The sequence below is a fragment of the Rhinopithecus bieti genome, unplaced genomic scaffold (genome assembly GCF_001698545.2).
Source record: "Rhinopithecus bieti isolate Rb0 unplaced genomic scaffold, ASM169854v2 scaffold_14936, whole genome shotgun sequence".
NCBI lineage: Eukaryota > Metazoa > Chordata > Mammalia > Primates > Cercopithecidae > Rhinopithecus > Rhinopithecus bieti.
This window is the reverse complement of record NW_016808811.1, coordinates 125,284-147,892: the sequence shown is the minus strand read 5'-3', so window position 1 is coordinate 147,892 and position 22,609 is coordinate 125,284. Positions and strand designations below refer to the sequence as shown.

The 22,609-nt window shown below is 38.6% G+C and overlaps 1 protein-coding gene across 2 annotated transcripts; it reads right to left on the bottom strand.

Moving 5' to 3' along the window:
• Window positions 1–947: 947 nt before the first annotated feature.
• Window positions 948–22,595, bottom strand: CUNH5orf63 (chromosome unknown C5orf63 homolog). 2 transcript variants are annotated; one of them, XM_017887232.1, is made up of 6 exons: window positions 22,506–22,595; window positions 20,657–20,758; window positions 17,272–17,440; window positions 7,849–7,969; window positions 1,934–1,990; window positions 948–1,280 (listed from the first exon to the last, which is right to left on the bottom strand). In XM_017887232.1, exons 4-6 carry the CDS (start codon window positions 7,960–7,962, stop codon window positions 1,104–1,106), a joined length of 348 nt encoding a protein of 115 aa, XP_017742721.1. In that variant the 5' UTR covers window positions 7,963–7,969; window positions 17,272–17,440; window positions 20,657–20,758; window positions 22,506–22,595; the 3' UTR covers window positions 948–1,103. The 2 variants fall into 2 exon arrangements, with proteins under 2 accessions (XP_017742721.1, XP_017742722.1); XM_017887233.1 differs by lacking the exon at window positions 17,272–17,440.
• Between the last annotated feature and the right edge of the window lie 14 nt (window positions 22,596–22,609).

Here is a 22,609-nt window from a genome sequence, read left to right as displayed (position 1 = left end):
TCCTCCTCATATATAAAATGGGAGAGTGGGACTAGACAATGTCTAAGGTCAGCTAGCTCTAATATTCTATACTAAGACTGAATCATCCTGATGAAATTAAAATCTAGTGACTCACAGTACCCAAATTCATTCAAATAGTTTAAAAAATAATTTCACTACACATGGAATTGCAGTGGTAAGATTTTAAGAGGAAAGGCAGTTTTGTTTTCAAGTGAATCCATTTCTACACTGACTTAATCTGACTAAATATAAACAAGGGTATGCAAATACATTTCTACTCTTTACATAGAATGGCAAAGAGTATTTTATCTTTAGATGACATATTTAGGAGTGATTTTTTCCAAAATATTAAAATCTGGTTTTAAAAAACCTACTGTCTTAAAATAAGTTAAATTAACTCAATGGATAGTAACTGAATAACTATGAAAGGCAGTCCTCAAATATTACAAATCAATTCAATGACTGTGTAGAGAATGTTGATATTTTTATATAAATTTTAGGGGTTTAAGTCTTTCTTTTGTTTTTCTCAAATGACACCTTTTTGGCTAGGATAATAATTCTCTTCTACTCAACAAAACTGAACTCTAATTTTAAACAGGTATTATTAAATCCCACTGAATAGGCTTCATGCAGATGTATTCCTTAAAACATCCCTTTATTGACTGTGCACAGTTATTAACAATTCACATTTCACTTTATCTACTGAGTGGAAGAGCATTTATTCTTTCATTAAAAAGTTAAGCCCTCCGGGGCAGCAGCAGGAATGCAGAACCTTCTTCCTATAAACGGCATTGCCCAGTGAATGTGAAGTGCTTCTCTATTAATACAAGAAGGATAAATAAGACAAATGGACTTCTCTCTCCCTCCATCATCTCCCTCCCTGCCAGTATGCTCTTCTTATTTCATAAAATGCCATTAAGCAAATAGTTCCCACACTGATACTTCCATCAACCAAAAGAGGAATGTCAACATTTATTTGGCACCACTGAATTCAGAACATCCTTAGGGTTCTGTACAAGTGACAAAATGAGTATCAGGCCATGGTCATTTCCTTAGGAAGATGCTTTATGGGAGGAGAGGGTGGAAAATCATGAGGACATAAGTCAGCCTCTGGTACTTTGCTGCTCAAGTTTCAGGAGCTGTTTTTCAAGTTTTGAGGTATTTACTCGATGCATCATCAGAAACTGGCCATTCAAGTGAAAGACAGGAATGTCAAATTTATATCTTTCATACCAGACAGAGTTTTCTGGAAGTGTGATGTTTACCTCCTGTAAAATGAACTGAAACAGAGACAGACTAAAGCTCTGTAGTTTAGAGACCATGGGGTGATGTAACAACTGCAGTGATAAATGGATCCCCAGACCATTTCTTATGCTGTTTTCCTTATAGTTGCTTTTTTAGGTCCACAGTCATCTAACATCCCTGATTTCCAAAACTTGACTGGTTTCATTATATTTTCTACTTCCTGATCTTTTCTGTTACCCTTGTTACATTCCGCATCAGGACAGTACTCAGTTCCAATGAAATAAAACATGTCTCAGTCGGGAAGCTGACTGAGAATCAGGACAGAAATGTTTTGGTTATAGGAACTGGAAAGGTGTGATGGTGTATTACATGAAAACACACTGGTGCAAAGTGCAAAACAAGATAAAAGGAATGAGGCAAAAGTTTAAAGAAAACACGAATACTGCACCTGCTAGTTAACTCTGACTCATTAAGAGCCAGAGTAAGAAAACCAGTACTGCTCAGAGAAAAACACTTAGGTGTAATGAGTTTTATGGTAATAAGCACTAAACTCTCTCTGAAGAATAGAAAGAAAATTTAAATGAAAAATCATTTAATCTCTTTTCCTAAAGAAAGGATCCAGGCAGATACTTTATACCACATCTAATATTCATTCCACATACATAAAAGCCACACTGTATTATATTACCCTGTTTTTATACGGCTTGAGTACTTCCTTGGCTTCATCACAAAGGGGGCACGGGTCCTACAGGAAGAAAAAAAAAATCAAGCGATTAAACCCAAAGAATGGCATTTGCCCTTACAAAAACAAAACAAAAAACCCCTAAGAGGCAGATTATACTTATTTTAAAGAATAGTTTTCTGTCACGCTAGTTACACAGCTTTTCCAAAGTAAAACACTACCACAGAATCTTATAAATAATATTTCATAGACTCTCTGCATTTTTTTTGGTTGTTTTGTTCTGATTTTTCTCCATAAATGAAGCTATGTGTATGTGTATTATACATACACAGAGATGTTTCTCTTTTTCACTGATCTAAGGGCTTTGTCCTTCCTAGGTCAGGTGCACCCTTGTGGCCTCATACAGTTGGCCTGGCTGACACCACGAGGATGGCTTAAAGTCTGTTCTGACTGAAAAGCACTGAGCCTTGCCAGCCTGTTTTTCCTAATCAGTCCACAGGAACAAACCCATTAGAATGGAGTTAGATAGTAACTGCCTCATCTTTAAAAAGGAAAACAAATCTATTCACTTCAACGATTATTGCACCGCCTGTTTTCTCATTACAAGTGTCAACAATAAGTTTCCTGGACAAATTCTCCACCTGAAGAGCAAACAACTTTTAGTGTCCATTGTTTGCACTCATAAACCATCTAGCAGAGAATTCTGATGAGAATACTATGGATCATCGGCAGATTTTATTTTTTTCTACTTTCTCCTATATTTTTATTATACGTTTATTATATATATTATATATATGACTTTTTAAAATTATACTTTAAGTTCTAGGGTACATGTGCACAACGTGCAGTTTTGTTACATATGTATACATGTGCCATGTTGGTTTGCTGCACCCATTAACTCGTCATTTACATTAGGTATTTCTCCTAATGCTATCTCTCCCGCCTCCCTTCACCTGACGACAGGCCCCAGTGTGTGATGTTCCCCACCCTGTGTTCAAGTGTTCTCATTGTTCAATTCCCACCTATGAGTGAGAACATGCAGTGTTTGGTTTTCTGTCCATGTGATAGTTTGCTCAGAATGATGGTTCCAGCTTCATCCATGTCCCTACAAAGGACATGAACTCATCCTTTTTATGGCTGTATAGTATTCCATGGTGTACATGTGCCATATTTTCTTAATCCAGTCTATCACTGATGGACATTTGGGTTGGTTCCAAGTCTTTGCTATTGTGAATAGTGCCACAATAAACATACGTGTGCATGTGTCTTTAGAGTAGCATGATTTATAATCCTTTGGGTATATACCCAGTAATAGGATTGCTGGGTCAAATGGTATTTCTAGTTCTAGATCCTTGAGGAGTCGCCACGTCTTCCACAATGGTTGACCTAGTTTACACTCCCACCAACAGTGTAAAATCATTCCTATTTCTCCACATCCTCTCCAGCACCTGTTGTTTCCTGACTTTTTAATGACTGCCATTCTAACTGGTGTGAGATGGTATCTCATTGTGATTTTGATTTGCATTTCTCTGATGACTAGTGATGATGAGCATTTTTTCATGTGTCTGTTGGCTGCATAGATGTCTTCTTTTGAGAAGTGTCTGTTCATATCCTTTGCCCACTTTTTGATGGGGTTGTTATTTTCTTGTAATTTTGTTTAAGTTCTTTATAGGTTCTGGATATTAGCCCTTTGTCAGATGGGTAGATTGCAAAAACTTTCTCCCATTCAGTAGGTTGCCTGTTCACTCTGATGGTAGTTTCTTTTGCTGTGCAGAACCTCTTTAGTTTAATTAGATCCCATTTGTCTATTTCGACTTTTGTTGCCATTGCTTTTGGTGTTTTAGTCATGAAGTCCTTGCCCATGCCTATGTCCTGAATGGTATTACCTAGGTTTTCTTCTAGGGTTTTTATGGTTTTAGGTCTAACATTTAAGTCTTTAATCCATCTTGAATTAATTTTTATATAAGGTGTAAGGAAGGGATCCAATTTCAGCTTTCTACATATGGCTAGCCAGTTTTCCCAGCACCATTTATTAAATAGGGAATCCTTTCCCCATTTCTTGTTTTTGTCAGGTTTGTCAAAGATGGTTGTAGATGTGTGGTATTATTTCTGAGGGCTCTGTTATTTCTGAGGGCTCTGTTCTGTTTCATTAGTCTATATCTCTGTTTTGGTACCAGTACCATGCTGTTTTGGTTACTGTAGCCTTGGAGGAAGAATCAATATCGTGAAAATGGCCATACTGCCCAAGGTAATTTATAGATTCAATGCCATTCCCATCAAGCTACCAATGACTTTCTTCACAGAATTGGAAAAAACTACATTAAAGTTCATATGGAATCAAAAAAGAGCCCGCATTGCCAAGACAATCATAAGCAAAAAGAACAAAGCTGGAGACATCATGCTACCTGACTTCAAACTATATTACAAGGCTACATCGGCAGATTTTAAAGGCTTCTCGGCCCTTGACTAAACAGGGACCTGCTATAGGTTCTCTTGCATGAGCTCAAAACAGACCCCAAATTACTTATGCTTATATAAAACCTTCTTTTTAACAGGACAGGAAGAGATAAGCTATTATGTAAAAGAGAGGCCTTTCCTCCAGCTTAACGCATAGCTTGTTTTGAAATAAGAACTTAGACCATTAAAGGATCTTTCTCGCCCTAATTTCCTAGAACAGAGAATTGGCTTATCATGTTATTATTAGCATTAGCAATACATAGATTATGGATAGTTTGTAATGTTTTAAGATAATCATCATAAAATTTTCAGAGAAAGTTTCAAAAAGTCAACACAGGATCTTAAAAGCAAAAAACCCCAAGAACATGCTAAATTCAGAAGTAGCAAATGTGCTAAACTTTTGCTTTTATATTAAAAACTTCAGAAGAATCTAGATTGGGTTTTTTGTTTTGTTTTGTTTTTTAGACCTAGGGTCCACAGAAGTCTATGCAAATTATACCTGAAAATATGTGTATATATTTTTATGAGGAAATGCCCATCAAATTTTAAAAGGATAAAGAACCAAAAAAGATACCAGTGGGATGGACCATTCAAATTTCCTTCTCTAGGATTTTCCATGACACTTGTTATTTACTCTGTCCCTAAACCATAGTGGACATTGTTGGGTTGGCTGTCCACCACCCACTTCCCTTTCTTGTAGCAAGTGTGCTATAATATTGATTCACAGGAACTACTCTCAGCATGTGGCTGACCCCATCCCAGAACAAGAAAGGTGAGAAACCTGACTTAGGCTCAGGCAATCAGTGCATCCTATCCCTCAAGAATGGGCCAATCAGAGTCAGTGGATAGCCATAAGGCTTTTGCTGGAGTTTCTGTAGATGTCTGAGATGTAAAATCTGAGGCTTGGGATGGCTGCAGTCATCAATGATGTATTAGTCCATTTTCATGCTGCTGATAAATATATACCCAAGACTGGGCAATTCACGAAAGAAAGAGGTTTATTGGACTTACAGTTCCATATGGCTGGGGAGGCCTCACAATGATGGCAGAAGGCAAGGAGGAGCAAGTCACATCTTACATGGATGTCAGCAGGCAAAGATAGAGCTTGTGCTGAGAAACTGCCGTTTTCAAAACCATCAGATCTCATGAGACCCATTCACTATCACAAGAACAGCACAGGAAAGACTCGCCCCATAATTCAATCACTTCCCACCAGGTCCCTCCCACAACATGTGGGAATTATGGGAGTTATAAGATGAGATTTGGGTGGGGACACAGAGCCAAACCGTATCACATGAGAGGAACCAGACAGCTGAAGAGATTGTTAACATGTTTAGTTCCTAAATCAAGATGTTCCTGAAACCAGACCAACTCCAAAATCTTTCTGTTTAACTCACTCTAGGAAGTACGTTCTATTTTTCATAACCGATAGCAATCTGATACTATACTTTTAAGCATTTACTTCACTGGATTATAAGCTGCCAAAAGTGGGAGTGCCATCTTCTTATGTGCCTAATGGTACAGAATAAGCATTAAGTATAAATATTAAGCTGAATGAAAATTGGTGTTTTTTTTGTTTTGTTTTAATAAATGTTTTGGCTATATCAGCTGCTGCCCAAACTGAAGAACAGTACAGAAATGTTAGGCTGAATGAGCAACACCAGCCTTAAGGGATTATTTAACTTCCGTGGTTTGCACATGGGTTTCCCATCATAGACTCTCAGATGATGAAATATTTTTGATTCCATAATTTCCAACAGTGCAATATATACTTATAGATACAAAAAGTAGTTTAGTTTAAATATTTTCATCAATAAATTCATTTTGAAAACTCATTAAACTTCGTTATTAGATAACTGTCATACATATCCAAATTGCTAAAATGCCTGAAATCTCAAAAACCTATTGAAAAGAGATCTTCGTTTGAATTGCAGTATTATTCACCAAAGTTACTTCTATTAACCTGCACTTTATTTCTTTTTTGTTAAATAACACAAAATGATGTTAATTAGCAAAAAAGGAAATCAGTAATATCTGTATTATAATTTCAGGGAGACAAAGCTGTTAAACATTTTAAAACTAGCTTTATGGCTTAAAACTAGTGTTAGGGATAAGAAAACAAGTACAATCAGTCCTCATTATTTATGGATTCCATATTTATGAATTTGCCTAATTGCTAAAACTTCTTTGCAACCCCCAAATCAATACTTGAAGTGCTTTTGCAGGTATTCACAGACATGCACATGCACAGAGTGGTGAGAGATTTCAGTCACCCGAAGCACTCATTCTATGCTGAGGTCAAGCAAGGTGATGCTCTGCCTTCTTGTTTTAGCTCTCATACTGCAAATGGAAGCTAGTGTCCTTTTCATCGTCTGAATAGTGCCAGGATTTTTGCATTTTTGTGCTTTTCATTGATGATTTCACTGTTTAAATAAGCCCCCAGACATAGTGCTGAAGTGCTGGCGAGTGTTCCTAAGCACAAGAAGACTGTGATGTGCCTTATGGAGAAAATACATGTGTTCAATAAGCTTCATTTAGGCATGAGTTATACACAGTTGCTATTGGCTGTGAGTTGAGTGTTAATGAATCAACAATATATATTAAATAAGGTATCTTTATTAAAACTTTTTTTTTCTCAACTTTTATTGTAGGTTTGGGGGTACACGTGCAGGTTTGTCACATGGGTAAATTGCATGCCACTGGGGTTTGGTGTATAAATGATTTCGTCACCCAGGTAGTAAGCATATACCTGATAGGCAGTTTTTCGATCCTCATTCTCCACCCTCAAGTAGGCCCTGGTGTCTATCATTCCCCTCTTTGTGTCCATGTGTACTCAATGTTTAGCTCCCACTTGTAAGTGAGAACATGCGGTATTTGGTTTTCTGTTCCTGTGTTAATTTGCTTAGGATAATGGCCTCTAACTGCATCCATGTTGCTGCAAAGACATGATTTCATCTATTTTATGGCTGCATAGTATTCCATGGTGCATGTGTAAAAATAAAGTATCTTTAAACAGAATCACACATAAAATAAGGTTCTGTATTTGGTGGGCTGATGAAAATATGACCAGAGACTCATAGGAACCCGTGTATTTCCCCTAGGAGCAATGGTTCAATATCCACTAATTCAGGGTTCGAGGTGACTTTATGGAACATAATTACCACAAATAAAGATAATTGATTGCATTTCTAAATGATACATTTTTAAACATCATATAATAACCTATATGTCATTTTTTTCAATGTAGGGGCCAGATGACCATTAAATACATCAATTTACCCTCTGATAATTGGGAGATAATAAGGCATCTGGGTAGAAAATTGAGTTGCTGCTGTTGTGCTGATAGAAAAATTGAAGAGCAGGTCTGAAGAAAGTTTATTCCATTGCCTTTCCTTTCAACTTTGTCCCCTTTTCTTAAATGTACAACTTTCTTCACCCAATAATTTTACTTTTTCACTTTGTACCTTTGTGAATAAGGTCAGCACAGGCAGAGTTGTTTTAGAGGCAGAGCAATTTCTCAAGAAGAGTCCAAAGGCAGATCTGGCAAGTTGCACGCTATTTCCTTGAAACCAGAGCATCTTAATTCTGCCAAAAGAAAAATAAAGCAGTAAACTTATGTGCCCTAGACTTTGTTCCTTACAATATGAACAGTAATTTACAAGCTTATGATGGAATTTGCAGGCTTTAGAAGTGTTTCTTCAAGTCCAAGAGTGCTGGAAAGACCTAGAAATTTGGCAAGTCTCTCTGATGTCTCAACATTCATTGTATTCCAAACAAAACAGAATTTAGAATAGAAAAAAACCCCTTGTTATGAATTAGCTGTGTGCCTAATCACTTGGTTTCTGTAAGTAAACTGCACGGGTTGGTTAATTTGAATACAAAATTTCATCTGCAGATTTTGCCAGCATCTTGATGATCCCCTAAAATGTGGACGTTTCCTGAGATGGTTTTTATTCTCATGGATAGCTTATTATACTGGTAAGCATTCAATAACAGCTAGCCACTGTCATGGCAAAGAAAACAATGAGGGCCAGGTGCCATGGCTCACACCTGTAATCCCAGCACTTTGGGAGGCCAAAATGGGCAGATGACTTGAGCCCAGGAGTTCGAGACCAGCCTGGGCAATATGGCAAAACCCCATCTCTACTAAAAATACAAAAAAATTAGCTGGGTGTTGTGGTGTATACCTGTAGCCCCAGCTACTCAAGAGGCTGAGGTGGGACAATCACCTGAGCCTGGGAAGTTGGGGCTTCAGTGAGCCATGATTGCACCACTGCACTCCAGTCTGGGCGATGGGCATGATATCTTATCTCAAAAAAGAAAAGAAAAGAAAAAGAAAAAGAAACAATGGGTAAGCAGCATAAGTCCCCAGGCAAAGGTTCAGACTATCCCTTATGAGACCTATGCCTCTCCACTGTGAGACATAAGAAAACACAAAGGTGGCTGGGCGTGGTGGCTCATGCCTGTAATCCCAGCACCTTGGGAGGCCGAGGCATCACCTGAGGTCAGGAGTTTGAGACCAGCCTGACCAATATGGAGAAACCCTATCTCTACTAAAAATACAAAGTAGCTGGGCATGGTGGCGGGAGCCTGTAATCTCAGCTACTCGGGACCTGAGGCAGGAGAATCACTTGAACCTGGGTGGCGGAGATTGTGATGAGCCAAGATTGCGTCATTGCACTACAGCCTGGGCAACAAGAGCAAAACTCCATCTCAAAAAACCAAAACCAAAAACAAAAAACACAAAGCTATACTTACAGGAACTATAGGAGAGAATCAGGCTGAGTTACCTTGTCAGAAAAAAAAATCTACTCTTCCTTAAGAAGTGTTTTAAAAGGAGATTATCATAACTTTTGGAAACCTTATACACAAATGTACTTGTGTTTCTACTGGAGGTGTTCCAGTAAGAACAGCTTGGTGATCACAGCATCCCAAACACTAGTCTTTGAAGCTTCCTCATCCTGCTACTTTGCTCAACATAAGACATAAGTCCTCTGTGATGCTACAATCATTCTGCTTATTCCTAGTTATTCTACTGTCTCCAGCTTTGTCCTTAAAACTGTAAATATTACAATTTCACTTTAAAAACACATGTGCACTGTTGGCATTGTCATTTATCAGTATTCCCAGGATGAACTAATTCCTGAGATCATAATTTTTAAACTTTGCTTTACTGTATCTCTGCAACTTCATCTATCACTTTCCCCTCCCTTGCCTTGGCAAGTTGCATTTGCAAAGTTTCTCTTTCTGTTCCTTGAGTACCCAATATCATTTCTTCCTCATTTTGCACTTGCTTTACTTCCGCATGAAAGGCTCTGAAGTAGCTTCTCCTCATTTGGCCTGGGACTCATGTCATTGCCTTGGAGGTGTTAGTGACTAACTTAACAATGTTAACCCATCACTCCCCACCCTCACATCTTGCTGTAGTTTTCTTTTGCCCTTTACTATCTAAAATTATTTATGTCCCCTCCACTACAATGCAAGTTCTATAAGAACAGGCACTTGTTCACCCCTAAGTACCCACAATTAACCTGGCACATAATTGGTGCTCAAATATTTATTTGGACGTTAAAAGTATTAAAGTGAGCTTTTCTCACCTTCTTTAATCGTACCTCTAACTCTGATTAGATACTCAGTATGTACAGCAGTCACTATTTGGGCCTATTCTATATAATAACTAAAGATCAGTGTTCCTCAGGGTACCCACAAAATTTTGAGCTGAGGTACTGCTGCTGGTTCTAACCCCTTCACCACCACCTTAAACCTTGCCCTCCTCTGCTCCACAGAGCACGACTATATTAATTAAATGCTAATCTTCACTGGAGACCAGGCTCCTCAGTGTAAGATTAGCCTTAAACTCATTTCAAACAGAATGATATGACTTTAGAGAAAACTACCAACCCATATCACGCTAGAATAAAGACCACAGAACAAAAAGACTGGATATTGATCCATGAAAACAATGATCATTCCCTTATTCTTCAGCCCTTACTCTTCCACTTCTACTTGGATCTCTCTGCCATCTAAACGATCCTGATAAATGCATAAAAAAGGAATATGATGAGAATTTTGCAAGGATCTGCTATCCTGTTGTTCCAAGGTAAAAAGTGGATCTAAACAATTTCATAACATTCTGTGCTACTCTCAATGAAGTGTTAATTACTGGTATATACATATTTCTATAGATTCAGCAGAATGAACAATTTTCCAATAGGTAAATGTAGTTGGAGACATACCTTCTAAACACAGCTTTGTCTACACAGGCTATAAAAGTGGAGAGGAGGTACAGAATTGTTAGCCATGTTTACTCTAGGTAGAAACTTATACATCATGGGATTTGGAAAGTCTCTATACTAATGGTGGCACGCCCTTCTAGAAGAAAGAAAATTAAAAATTAGCTTTATTAAAGGTAGAAGAATTAACTTTATTAAAGAAAAAGTAGTTTTATTAAAGGTCCCTGGAAATGAGAAGGATTAGGCCATCTGTGGTGGTGACCTGACTATGACCAGGGCAGTGAACTGCAGCTACATGCTTTTGGTGAAGGGATTTAAGATTTATTGATGTCTAGCTGAAAAGAAAAGGAAAACATTGCTTTTACCTGGCTGAGTTGAGACTGAGGTATTAAGGCTTTCTTAAAAACTTCAAATTCACAACGGAAATCTGCTTCAGTTTTTCCAACATGACAAAACACAGCATGTGGTCTTGGTTGCACCCAAGACAAATAAAACCTGTCATAGTAAGCAGAGTTGCTATTCATTCCAGATTTGCTGGAGTATTTGTTCAACCAATCTACAGAGCTAAAGTTTTCAGTGATGCTACAACCATTCTGTCTGTAACTAGTTCTCTTTTCTACTGTTACTCTCCATTTCTACTTTTTTACACATTTTAAATTGTTTAAACATGGCACATCTTTTTACTGAGAAATGCATTCATATTATGCAATTTTACTACCTGCATATTCTTCAAATACTCTTAAGGTATATGCATTTTATTGTATTGTTAAATTAACTTATTTCTTTGGAAGCACTGTATTATAAAATTAGAGTCTGACAGAAAGAAAAAGCTCATTATACCTCTTTTAGGCAGATAGTACGCTAAAATTCCTTAATTTCTGACATTTACTTAATCCTAGAAAAGAAAAAATAAAATGAAAAATGATATACTTCAATGGGAACTCTATAATATTCTTCTTAGAACATTTTACTAACTCTGTAAACCCTAACACCATTGCTGTCAATGTCACATTCACCAAATCATGCCTTCTTGAAGTAAAATCTTAATATGGGCTACTCTGTCAATGTGACATTTTCATTAGTTCTATTATTTTTGAACAGTATCTCAGCACTATAAAAAATATCCTGAAACGTGGTCTCTGCTTGTTAGCTCATGCTTGTCAGAGGACAACACTTTTTTGATTATGTCATTGAATTTAGTCATGAAATATGTGTCCTTACTACACACACAGACACGATTTTATCCTTCGTATTTTGTTATATGCCTCTATGATATGAGCAAAAAGAGCTGTGTTCATAATATCAAAGAAGCACAATTGGGTCACCTTTGTCACAGACTAAAAAAAAAAGCAAAAAACATAAGACTGGATTTAGAATGTGCTTAAAACAAATTCCACAGCCTAACAATAAAGATGGTGACTCCTGCTGTTTCAAGTCCAGTGCCCCTCAGAGGCACGGATCACCCTGAAAGAGAAAGGGAATGCTGGCCTTTGAATAAAACTGAGGTTGATTTCAGTGGTCTTTATGGTAGAGTCAAATACAACATGGGAGGAGGACTGACTGGACCAATTCAGCCCTCCTTGAAGCAAGATAAGAAAAATAACTTTATAGTATTTTCCCTGCAAGGCACTGAAGGGCACACCATTAAGGCAACTGATTATAGTACAAAAAGAAGCCAGGGTCGTTTGAGTCTTTATTAAAGATTATTCGTTTCGTGCATGAGGAGCTGCCCAGGCTATGGCTGCACATCGCTTGCATGGAGCTCCTGGATTCTTCAAACATTGTGTGTGTCTGATTAGAAGGGAAACATTATTCTTGCTTGAGGAGAGAAACTGACCTTTACTGACCAGAATTTTTATTCATACAAAGAATCCTTTGGCACACCAAATTTTCAAGCTCATGTGATCCCTCATCAGCAAGCTGCAGTGTTAGTTCATGTGCAAAATCAAAAAGTCTGCATCAGCCCAGGTACCGCCTTGGTTATTCAACAGATAATGTTGGAGCTTCTTCACAAGAGTATAATGTAAATTTAATGCTGAGCTGACATTAACTAAACACTATTACTGTAACTCTCACTGAACCTATGTTCCCTAAAGAAGACTCAGGGCTTCTGTTCAGTCATTTGTGCCATGTGAGAAGTTAAGTGCTCTATTTCACATTTATTACCATCTAAGTGTAACATTCCTATTTTTACCCAAATGACTAGAAACATGTACAGACAAACACACACCTTTTCTGGGAACAAAACCATTATTTTAGATTACTGGAAGTTTATGTAATGAGGTGAGGTTGCTCTTAGGGGACACATCTGGGTCACTGGGCTCTACCAGTCCAGCGAAACAAGGACAACTGATGCCTCCCCAGTGTGCCTGTGTGCTTTTGGTCAGTCATCTGTGTCCAAACCTCCCACTCTCCCAAACAAGTGGGAACCTAGCCTGGGATCTTGGGTGCAAGGACAAGAGAGAAAATGACTCTTGTGGAGCCAAGAGTGACAAGAAGAGGCACCACATAGGGACAAAACCAAAACTGAAAATTGAGTAAATACTTTGATGTGTCAATTCCAAGGGGCTACACAGAGGGAAAATGAGGCTTTGGAACAGAAACAGGGACTGGGGAGTAGAAGGCCCAATCTGGAGTGTGGCTCGAACTCACTGGCATACATGAGATCAGAGGTGCTTTTCTAGTGTCTCAGCCTTAGCAGCCAGGGTACCTGGCCAGGGGGAAGTATTAAGCAGGCAGAGCCAACTCAAACAAAATATTGCAACAGAGATACTGAGCTAATCACCCTCCTGTGGGCCGGACTGTACATGGTGTCATGCTCAGCTTCATTCTGACTACACAGTTTGGACTGCAGATTTGCTTCCACACAACACATTAAACTATGAATAGGCCTACATTATGGCCCAGCCCTGGGGACTGAGACGCAGCTCCTCATACCACTCCCTCTGTGCAGCTTCTACTTTCAGATTTCAGTGTCAACAGGTTTACCACACAGGGGATGAGAGAAGCCAGCAGAGAATCAGTCTCCAGAAAGGACTGGTCACATGAGTGCCTGGGACAAAAACTCTTTATTTCCCTTCAAATTATTACCATGACAATTTCTAAGTATCTAGATGTCGCTATTCCACTGTTTGGACTCAATGGGTGCTACATTAATTTGTATTCAACACAGTGCTCAGTGAAAACATTCTTTAGCTATTTGAAGTGTGGGCCTTGCCTAAGATTGCAATTTCACTGAAGGTATACAGCATTTACATATCCTTCACTTAGTAGATGCGCATCCCCTTCACCCTTCTAGTTCTCAGTAACATTAAGGCATTAATTTTTTTTTTATCCTGCCTGGTGTTTAGCTCATTTTTTCACCTCTAAATAAAGCTCTCAGATGGAGTAATCAACTCCACATGTTTGATACAAGTAACAAGACTAACAAGATGTATTTCAGTCATACAGATTCAAGAGAAAGGTGTTGAATTCTTAACTAAAACAATAAGTTTTATGTCAGGCTTCACAGTGATTAGTGAACCAATGATATCATTCACTCATTAGTTCCACAGTGGGGATGGAAAGATGGGTTAAAAATGAATAAGAGTTGATCCCAACCCATGAAAAATCTGGTCAGAAGTTAAAACATGTGTATGTGCAGGTAAATTAGAAATACAGGAAATACTGTAATAGGACCATATAATTCAAATGTTGTAAGAGACTGGGAAAGAAGAGTACTATAGGCTAAAATTGGAGGTGGTTTCACAAGAGAAGTATCTTAAATCATTTCATGTAGGATTTGGATATGTAGAAAAAAGAGAAAGCTTTCCAAATTCAGGGTTAGACACAAAGGTAAGGGAGGCAGGAATGCCATGGCTATTTGATTGGGGAAACCTTGAACAGGGTAAAGAGACTTCTGCTGAATAATAGTGGAAAATAAGCTTTGAAGGTGGACTAGGATGAGCCTGTGGAGGATTTTAATGGTGGTATGTGTGATGTGTTGTGTATGTCTTGGGAACCACCAAAGGGTTCTGAATGAGTGATGTGATAAAATCATTGTCTTGAAAGATTAATCTGGCAGCAGCAGGCAGAAAAGACTGTCGAGAAAAGGAGAATGGAGGTGGGAAAGAGAAGTCAGTTATGAAAATCTGGGTGTGGGATGCATTTATTTATTCAACAATTATCTAATATTTTTCATGTATCAGATACTATTATAGGTGCTGGGGTATGGTGATGAACAAGAAAGTAAGGTACGTTGCCATCATGGGGTCCGTGTGCTAGTGAAGAGACTCTTTAATGTCAGGGCACTTGAGATGGTGATATGTACAGGGGAGAGATAATAGCAGAGTGATGTGATGCTGACTGAGGCAGGTTCTTTAATTAAGGTATTCTCTGAGCAGGTGTTGTTTGCACTGGAGAGGAAAGAGTATATGCAAAAGCCTGTAAGTGAGGACAAATGATTTATTAAAAGAAACAGAAAAGATCATATGGCTTAAGCAGAGTACAACAAGGAAAAGGGGATACAATCAGGAGATGAGGTTAACCCACAGTAAGCAGGGGTCAGATCATGTAGGCCTTGCGGATTATGTTAAAGAATTGAGATTTTATTCTAAGTACAATTAGATTTACAGGAGGAAAGTGACATGATCTCATATACATTATTAAAAGTTAACTTCAGCTGCTGTGTGAAGAACAGATTGTTACGGGGCAAGAGTGGAGCAGGGATGCAGGTAGAAGGCTACTGCAACAGTTTGGATGAGACCGGATGGTATGGACTAGGGCAGAAACAGAGTCAACAGGACTTGCCAATGAATTGGACATGAGGAATTAAAGAAAAGAGGGCATTAAGGACAATCTCAGTTTTGGTCCTGAGCCTCTAAGTGGGTGGCAGGGCCTGTTACCAAAATAAGAAAAACTGAGGCAAGAACAGATTGAAGAATATGTCAGACCAAGAGCTTGGTTAGGGACATGTTAGAACTCACATAGAGAATGACATACATAGGTTTGATACTCAGGAAAAAAGTCCAGGTCTAAAGATAAAGACTTGAGTCTCCATCAGTTTAAGGATTATATTTACAGCTATGAAACTAGGTGAAATCATCTAAAATTGTACAGAAAAAAAAGAGAGGGCCGAAGATAGATCTCTGAAGCAATTCAACATTTAGAGGTTGGATCGAGAGGAACCAGCAAAGGAGGGAGACAGAACAGCTGGTGAGGTGGGAGGAAAACCTGAAAAGTGTGTCATTACAGAAGTCAATGAGAAAGTGTTTACAGAATGAAAGAATTGTCCATTGTCAAGGAGACTGATGAGGGCTTTACTAGAACAGGGACAGTGAAACAATCTACCACAAATCAGAAGAGATGCATCTAATGATTGCCTCAAAGGAATGAAAACTTTCAACCAATGCTACCCGTAAAATGAAATACCTTAAGTGGTTCTTACCCAATTTAACATCTTAACTAAAAGGAGATCTTTCTGGAGAGGATGGAGTGGGGAGGGTGGGAAGAGTGAAGGCAAATGTTGACTGGGTATCTTAAAAAGAGATGATCAAGGTAAAAATCTCCGTGTAAGTTAAAAAGCAGAATAGAAAAGTAAAGCTTAAGTACTGATTACTAAATAATACTAAAAGTAAGAGATCACTATTAATAATAATGATTCTATTGACTGAAATGTGCTTCTACTGGCCTCAAATGAAAGATTTAAATCTCTATTAACAGCAGTCTCAGAAATAGGGAATTGCAAAACTGAAAAAAATTTCAAATAGAAATAACTGAAAGTTTTCTCACAAATATTACTTAAACAGGAATTTCTAAGATAAGACTGTTTAAAGATTCAACATATTTATCTGCACCTAAGGCTGTCACTAAGTCTAGGTAAGACTGACTAGCAAATACCTTGGCACTAGGTATTGGCTTAAACTTAGCCTTCACAAAATTATGAAGGTACTGAAATTTAGATTTTGAGAAATCAAGGTTTCCCCTTGATGGGTTTTAAGCAAAGGCCAGTTCCCTTCCAGTTGCTTTTCCCCAATATTTGTTTTTATTTCTCAAACAGGGAAAAATTCAGTACCATTATTATTTTACCAAGGATATCCTCAATTCATGTACATCAAAAAAGAAGCTGCCTAGGTAATTGTAAAGGTGAATTTTATTCATAATCTTTAAAGACAAAACTTGTTGCAAGTGGTTCTGAGTAAATTGTCTAGAGAGGTCAAAATAAATTTAAACCAACACAGCTCCTACTAACTTGTCAGGGGAATTAAGCATAAATGGTATAATTCTTCATTTTGAGCTTTGAAGTTATTCTTCATATAGAGTTTCTGTTGAAATTCAGCATGTTTGAATTCCCTGTGTTCATTTTTAGGTGAGGATTTCATAAACATAAACCCCAAAGAGAGAGGTAAATCCTCATCTCCTAAGGCCTCAGTTTCATCCACAATTAAATGGAAATGCTACCACTTGTCCCATTCTCTCATTTTAGAAACCCAAAGGAACTGTGCCTGGGGCTTTGGGCCTCAAGCATTCTCCTGATCAGAGAAGGGGAAATCCCATGCTAAACAAATGCCATGGGAATAGGCTATGACTAAATAAGGCCTGGAATAAAAAATCCAAAGTAGTTTTTACCTGTAAGAGCCTAAAATAGACCCTTAAAGAGGACTCAAATTCACTTACAGGTCCAGGCAGAAGTTTAAAGGTACTTGTTCATTGCAGACTCTCTTTTCTTACTTCTCAATCATAACTGGTAAGTGCTGGTGTCAGAAGGAACCAAGTTGGAAAATGGGGAAGGTGACACTAGCGCACTCATCTTGCAACTGTCTAAGTATCCAAGATGGAACTCCCCCTACAAAGAGAAAATAATGAATTTCTCTTTCTATTAAACACATTTTAAAGATGATTTTAAATGAAAGATCCTCTTCATCTTGGCATTCTCTTTCCCATCCAGAAGCACTGCTATCTTTGCCTCAGCGGTGGCAAGCTGACAAATGTAAAGTGGAAGGGGAGAGGAGTCTTCAGTATAAGCAAGATTTTGTTTTAGAATCTTTAGATCTTAGCAGTCACACTTTCCAGATCATTGCTTCAGAGGAGTCTACTCAGTAATGGGGTTGGTGCACATGACAATGTCAGGGAAGAGTTTCCAAACACTCAGCTAAGAAAATAAAATAATGATGCTAATCAAGAACAGTAACGTACGCTCACCATATACCCCCTCTAGTTCCCAAGATTCCAAAGGGAATTCTGGACTAATTCCTGTTAACACAATGGGTTTGTACACACTACACCCCTCCCCTCCATCCTCAACTCCAAAGATACTGACTCAGCAACTGGCCTGGAGCCAGAGCAGCATATTCCAAACTCAGAGTGTGCAACAGTGTTCGGTTCAATTATGACATAATGGCTGCAAAGCTGTTCCTGAAAGCCAAGAAAACCTGAATAATGTGGTTGGGTTATATCATACATGTGGACTTAATAGAGTTTAAAAACCAATTTGAAAATTCCTTCATTCCATAAAGATAGCATTAAGATGAGGGCAAAATCATTCTAGTTCAAGGGATGGGAACAAAGTATATACGGAATTATGCAGACTCCTTTCCACATTATCCTTCTTAACCAACATGACCCATTCCCTTTGAAGATATCTCTTATACTTAGTACTGACCTAGAAAGAAGACAATTCCATTAAACATCTTGGTCTTATTGTACCCAGCTAGTAATGCAAGTTTCCCTGCTATTTAAAAGCACATAATCCTATTCCCAAAACAACTGTTTGCAATTCAAAACCATCCACCCAGGCAATGTCTTCTCTTTGTCCCTAAAATTCCAACCACTTTCAATTTATCTTGTCAAAGAGATGAAGTTATCTTTGTGCCCCCACAAAACCTAAAAGACGTTTTATTCATTGCTAGCCATTTTGTAGCAAGTGACTTTGGACATTGAATTGCTAAATCCAGCATTTCCCTGGACTTGTGATAACAGTTAAGACCCAGGCCTGTAGAAATACAGTGTTCAATCTGAATGTTGGGAGCCATCCATTCTTGCTTGATGTTAGGCTGTGGCATCCCTCAGTTATGTGGGATTCTACAATCTTTTGAGTCTATTCTGTTTTTTAATAGCTATCATTGATAGAATATTTTATTTTATTTTTTTTTGAGACGGAGTCTCGCTCTGTCGCCCAGGCTGGAGTGCAGTGGCGAGATCTCAGCTCACTGCAAGCTCCGCCTCCCGGATTTATGCCATTCTCCTGCCTCAGCCTCCTAAGTAGCTGGGACTACAGGTGCCTGGATAGAATTTTTTAATGTTTTGGAACTGGAAGTGACTTTGGAGATTCCTCTTGCTTTATGTATAAGCAAACTAATGCTTAAGTCTTTCATACTACATTTTTTAGTTCATTTCTCTATATTTTCTCCTGGAACAATGGCATATTTTTATATATAATGAGATCAACACATAATTTCAGAACTAGAAGGGATCTCCAAGTTCAACCCTCTTTCTTCCAAAAAAATCTCAAAACACTTTTCATATTAATCCTCAGGGTATATCAATTAACAGACACTTCATTTTGTATAAGGTTTAATTTAAGGATGGAGAGAATGAGGAAAGTCCTAGTTTCAGACAGAATTCTTTTACCATAAGAATTAGGCTCTGTTCTCTAAATCGAAAAGATTCACATTCATTTCATTTTGAACCTGGAAAATGGCTGAATTTACAGAGTTTTCTATTAAATAATAGTATCATTTTCCTCACTAGATGGAAGGACTATGTGTTTTAAGAAACAAAGAGTTTTAAAAAAATCAAATAATTCAACGCCATGTCCTTCCCTCCTAACTAAAATCATTTCCCCATTATTTCATGATTAACATGAAAAAGCACTGGAACAATGAGAGTAAATTCATTTGTTTCCAGTTGTAACAATGTGATTTCTGCTGCAATCCCATTGGCAACAGAACGCATCAGCATATACCACCACTTTCCTATTACAACACAAAAAGCTGTCAACTTTGAACTCCTTTGAAACGTTGTTAGTAAAGTAGAAAAGACAAACGTGGATTTCCTTCAATATTATTTGGGCAACCTAGACTTAAAATAGTGACCAGACTTAAGATAGTGACTCTACGGAGGTCCTCTATGCTTAAGGCAAGACCAAACCAAGATACTGGTGCCCTACGTAAGCTAATAATTTGGCACACTTTCAAGCAGATACTCTTCAAATATTTGCTAAACAGGTGTTTGGGTGAGGCATTGCATGGCAGACCTGGAGAGAGTGTGGAGACAGGATTGGCGGAAGCTTTCAGCTTGCATATTCTAAACAACAAAGGACCCACAACTGACCAGGTCAGATCTCCTTGGAAGGCAGTTTGAGGAGCATCTAATGGATTCCCAAATACACTCTTCCCTGCTCCAAGATGTTTATTAAAGCATTACTTCTGTCTCTAGTAACAATCTGAAAGGAGGTTACTGCTTTATATTCTTTTCTCTATCTTGTTACACTCCCAGTGTTTATACTTTTTATAGATCCAACCTCCCTTCAGGGACACTATATTTTCATTTCTACAGCTTGTACTGAGCATTTGCAATGTGCCAGGTGCTGTGCCATGTATTAGAAATATAAAAGTGATTAAGACATTGTCCCTGCCCTTAAGGAACTCACACCTTGAGCAGGAGAAAGACTCACAAACAAATAACACAATACCACAGTGATGAAGGCTATAACAGTAAAAAGGCTGTTACTAGATATTACTGGTGAAATGGTCTGATATCCTTGGAGATGGATACTTTCTAAAAATAGTAGGTAGGTACTTTCAGTTTGCCTCCATCTCTAGAAACTTTAACTTTGGTAAGGATTGGAATAAAAAGACAGTAACATTTTCATGTTTCCTGTTCTCCGTGGCTGTACTGGGATGGGAAGTTAGGGATGTGGAATCATATCTATGCTAAACTTAGCCAAAACTTTTCATTTGAATTTTCTTCCCCAAATGATTTTGTCCCTAGAATTTGTTATGCAATACTAGGGGAAGGATAGAGGAAGCTCACCTAGTCCCTGCTGTGTAGTTACACATACCTGATCCAGATGATTTCTCCCCTTTGAAATAATTGCAAACAAGATTAAAACTGTATTCAGGAACTATTCCAGCTGGCTTTTGGCTTCCTCTGATGTATACTCCTTGAATAAAGCAGTAGCAAAAATTAGATTTAAATAAGGAACATAAAAACACCTCGCTACTTGTACCAGATCACCTCAAGGTCCTGCTATGTTTGAAACCCGAAACCCTAGCATTAGAGTAACTGAATACATCAGCCAGCTAGAGTATATACAAGTTATGAAATAAAAAACTTTAATAATAAAAAATAACCTATTTTAAAGGTATTTCTCACAGTGCCTCTGGGTACTTTAGAGCCAGGCATCTGGAACAAAATAGAAACAGTCCAATCAATTCCCAAGTTGGAAAAATCCTCGTTTCTATTACTTACCTGCCAACAGTCCATCTAAATAAAACCACACAGTCACATATTCCTCTGATGAAGGAGACAAAAAAATATTGATCCTTCCTTGGCATGTGGCTATTGCTGCCACAGCAGCAGGGAAGAAAGACACTGAGGATCCTGCCTGTTTAAAGCACCAGCCCCACCAATCTTAATTTTCACAACAGGGTCTTTCTGGTTCCAGGCAATTCCTCAGCAGAACAGGACCCAGGTTATTGGGCTACAATATTTCACATAGAACCATGATTAGTTCTGCTTTGCCCCAGTATTATCATAATTATCCAGTATTTCCAGGGTGTATCTTTTTTCTCAGTGTTTTAAATCTTTCTGCTATTTACCTACAATGCACCTCAATGTATACAGCTACAAATATTGGTAGAGAGCTTCACATGCATTTTTATAAGCTAGTCCTCAGAATATGACCAAATGAGAAGACTGTGGCCTCTAATAGGCATCTCAAGTTGTTCAGTGTTGTGCGCCAAGGCACCGCTCTAGTGGCTGCTTAAACAAGGCAACGTATACTAATGCGGGGAAATGCGCTAGGAAGTATTGGGATATAACAGATCTTAGACACCATTCCTGTCCTTGAGGAATTGAGAATCTTGGGGTCAAGCTAAGGCCATACTATGGATTTGTTTTTAAGGGCACTAAAATGTAAAGTACCACATACACACTATTTATTAATAAACAAGAATAAAGATCACCCAAGCAAAACACTCCTTGTTAAAGACAGCGTTAGAAACAGTCACAAGTCTAACTCACAATGCCATTTTAGTGGGGACTTTTCTACCCTTGGACTTATTAAGAAACTGTATGAGCTGCTATTTGTCAGAAGTGAATATTTGTTGAGAAGGTACAGTCTCTGATTTATTCTCTCATTGTTCAGTACCCAGAGGGTTGCTTTTGCCCAATAAGGCTGAGAGGAATTCCAGACAGCTGATCCAGAGAGCCCCGGCACTCACAATGTTCCCTGCTGCACCTTTCAACCTTTTCACCCCAATTAAAGGTCAACATGGCTGCTCAAAAATATTTATTTAAAAAGGCAGTCTGCTCCGCGGGCTCCCAAGCGTGATTACACTACCACTTCATAGAATTCAATTAAACCCAGGACGGGGCATCTGTGAATCACCGGAAGAGTAGGAAGTTGAGATGTTTTCGGCTTTCTCTTAAAAAAAAAAAAAAAAAGCTTCCTTTTCCCGCCCGTCATTTCTTTACTTCCCAGAGCGCCATCACAGACACACGCACACGCGTTTATAATCTGCCCCCGGGTGGTTCATGGATTTATGGCTCCCGGTTTAATTAAATTCCTTCTAACGACAATCTAAATTGGCAGCATGCGGCATAGCGAATCCCCGCCAGCCTGCGCGTAGGCTCAGAGCCCGAGACCTGCGAACGCCCAACCTCGGCGTGGGGCTAAGGGCACCCACCTGAGCCTCACGCCGCCAACGTCTCTGCTTCCGCCCTGCGCCGAGCACTTCCGCCCGCACCCGCCAGGGGCCGGCCCCGCTCCCCGTACTTCCGCCCCACGCCT

Bases quoted from the DNA above. Each gene is read 5' to 3' on its own strand.
- CUNH5orf63 (XM_017887232.1), bottom strand. From the start codon at position 7,962: ATGCTCTGGTTTCAAGGAAATAGCGTGCAACTTGCCAGATCTGCCTTT. The intron at 1,991-7,848 runs GTACAAAGTGAA...TTCTTCCTGTAG, and splicing joins TGCTGACCTTATTCACAAAG to GACCCGTGCCCCCTTTGTGA. The intron at 1,281-1,933 runs GTAATATAATAC...TCTCTGTTTCAG, and splicing joins TCAAGCCGTATAAAAACAGG to TTCATTTTACAGGAGGTAAA.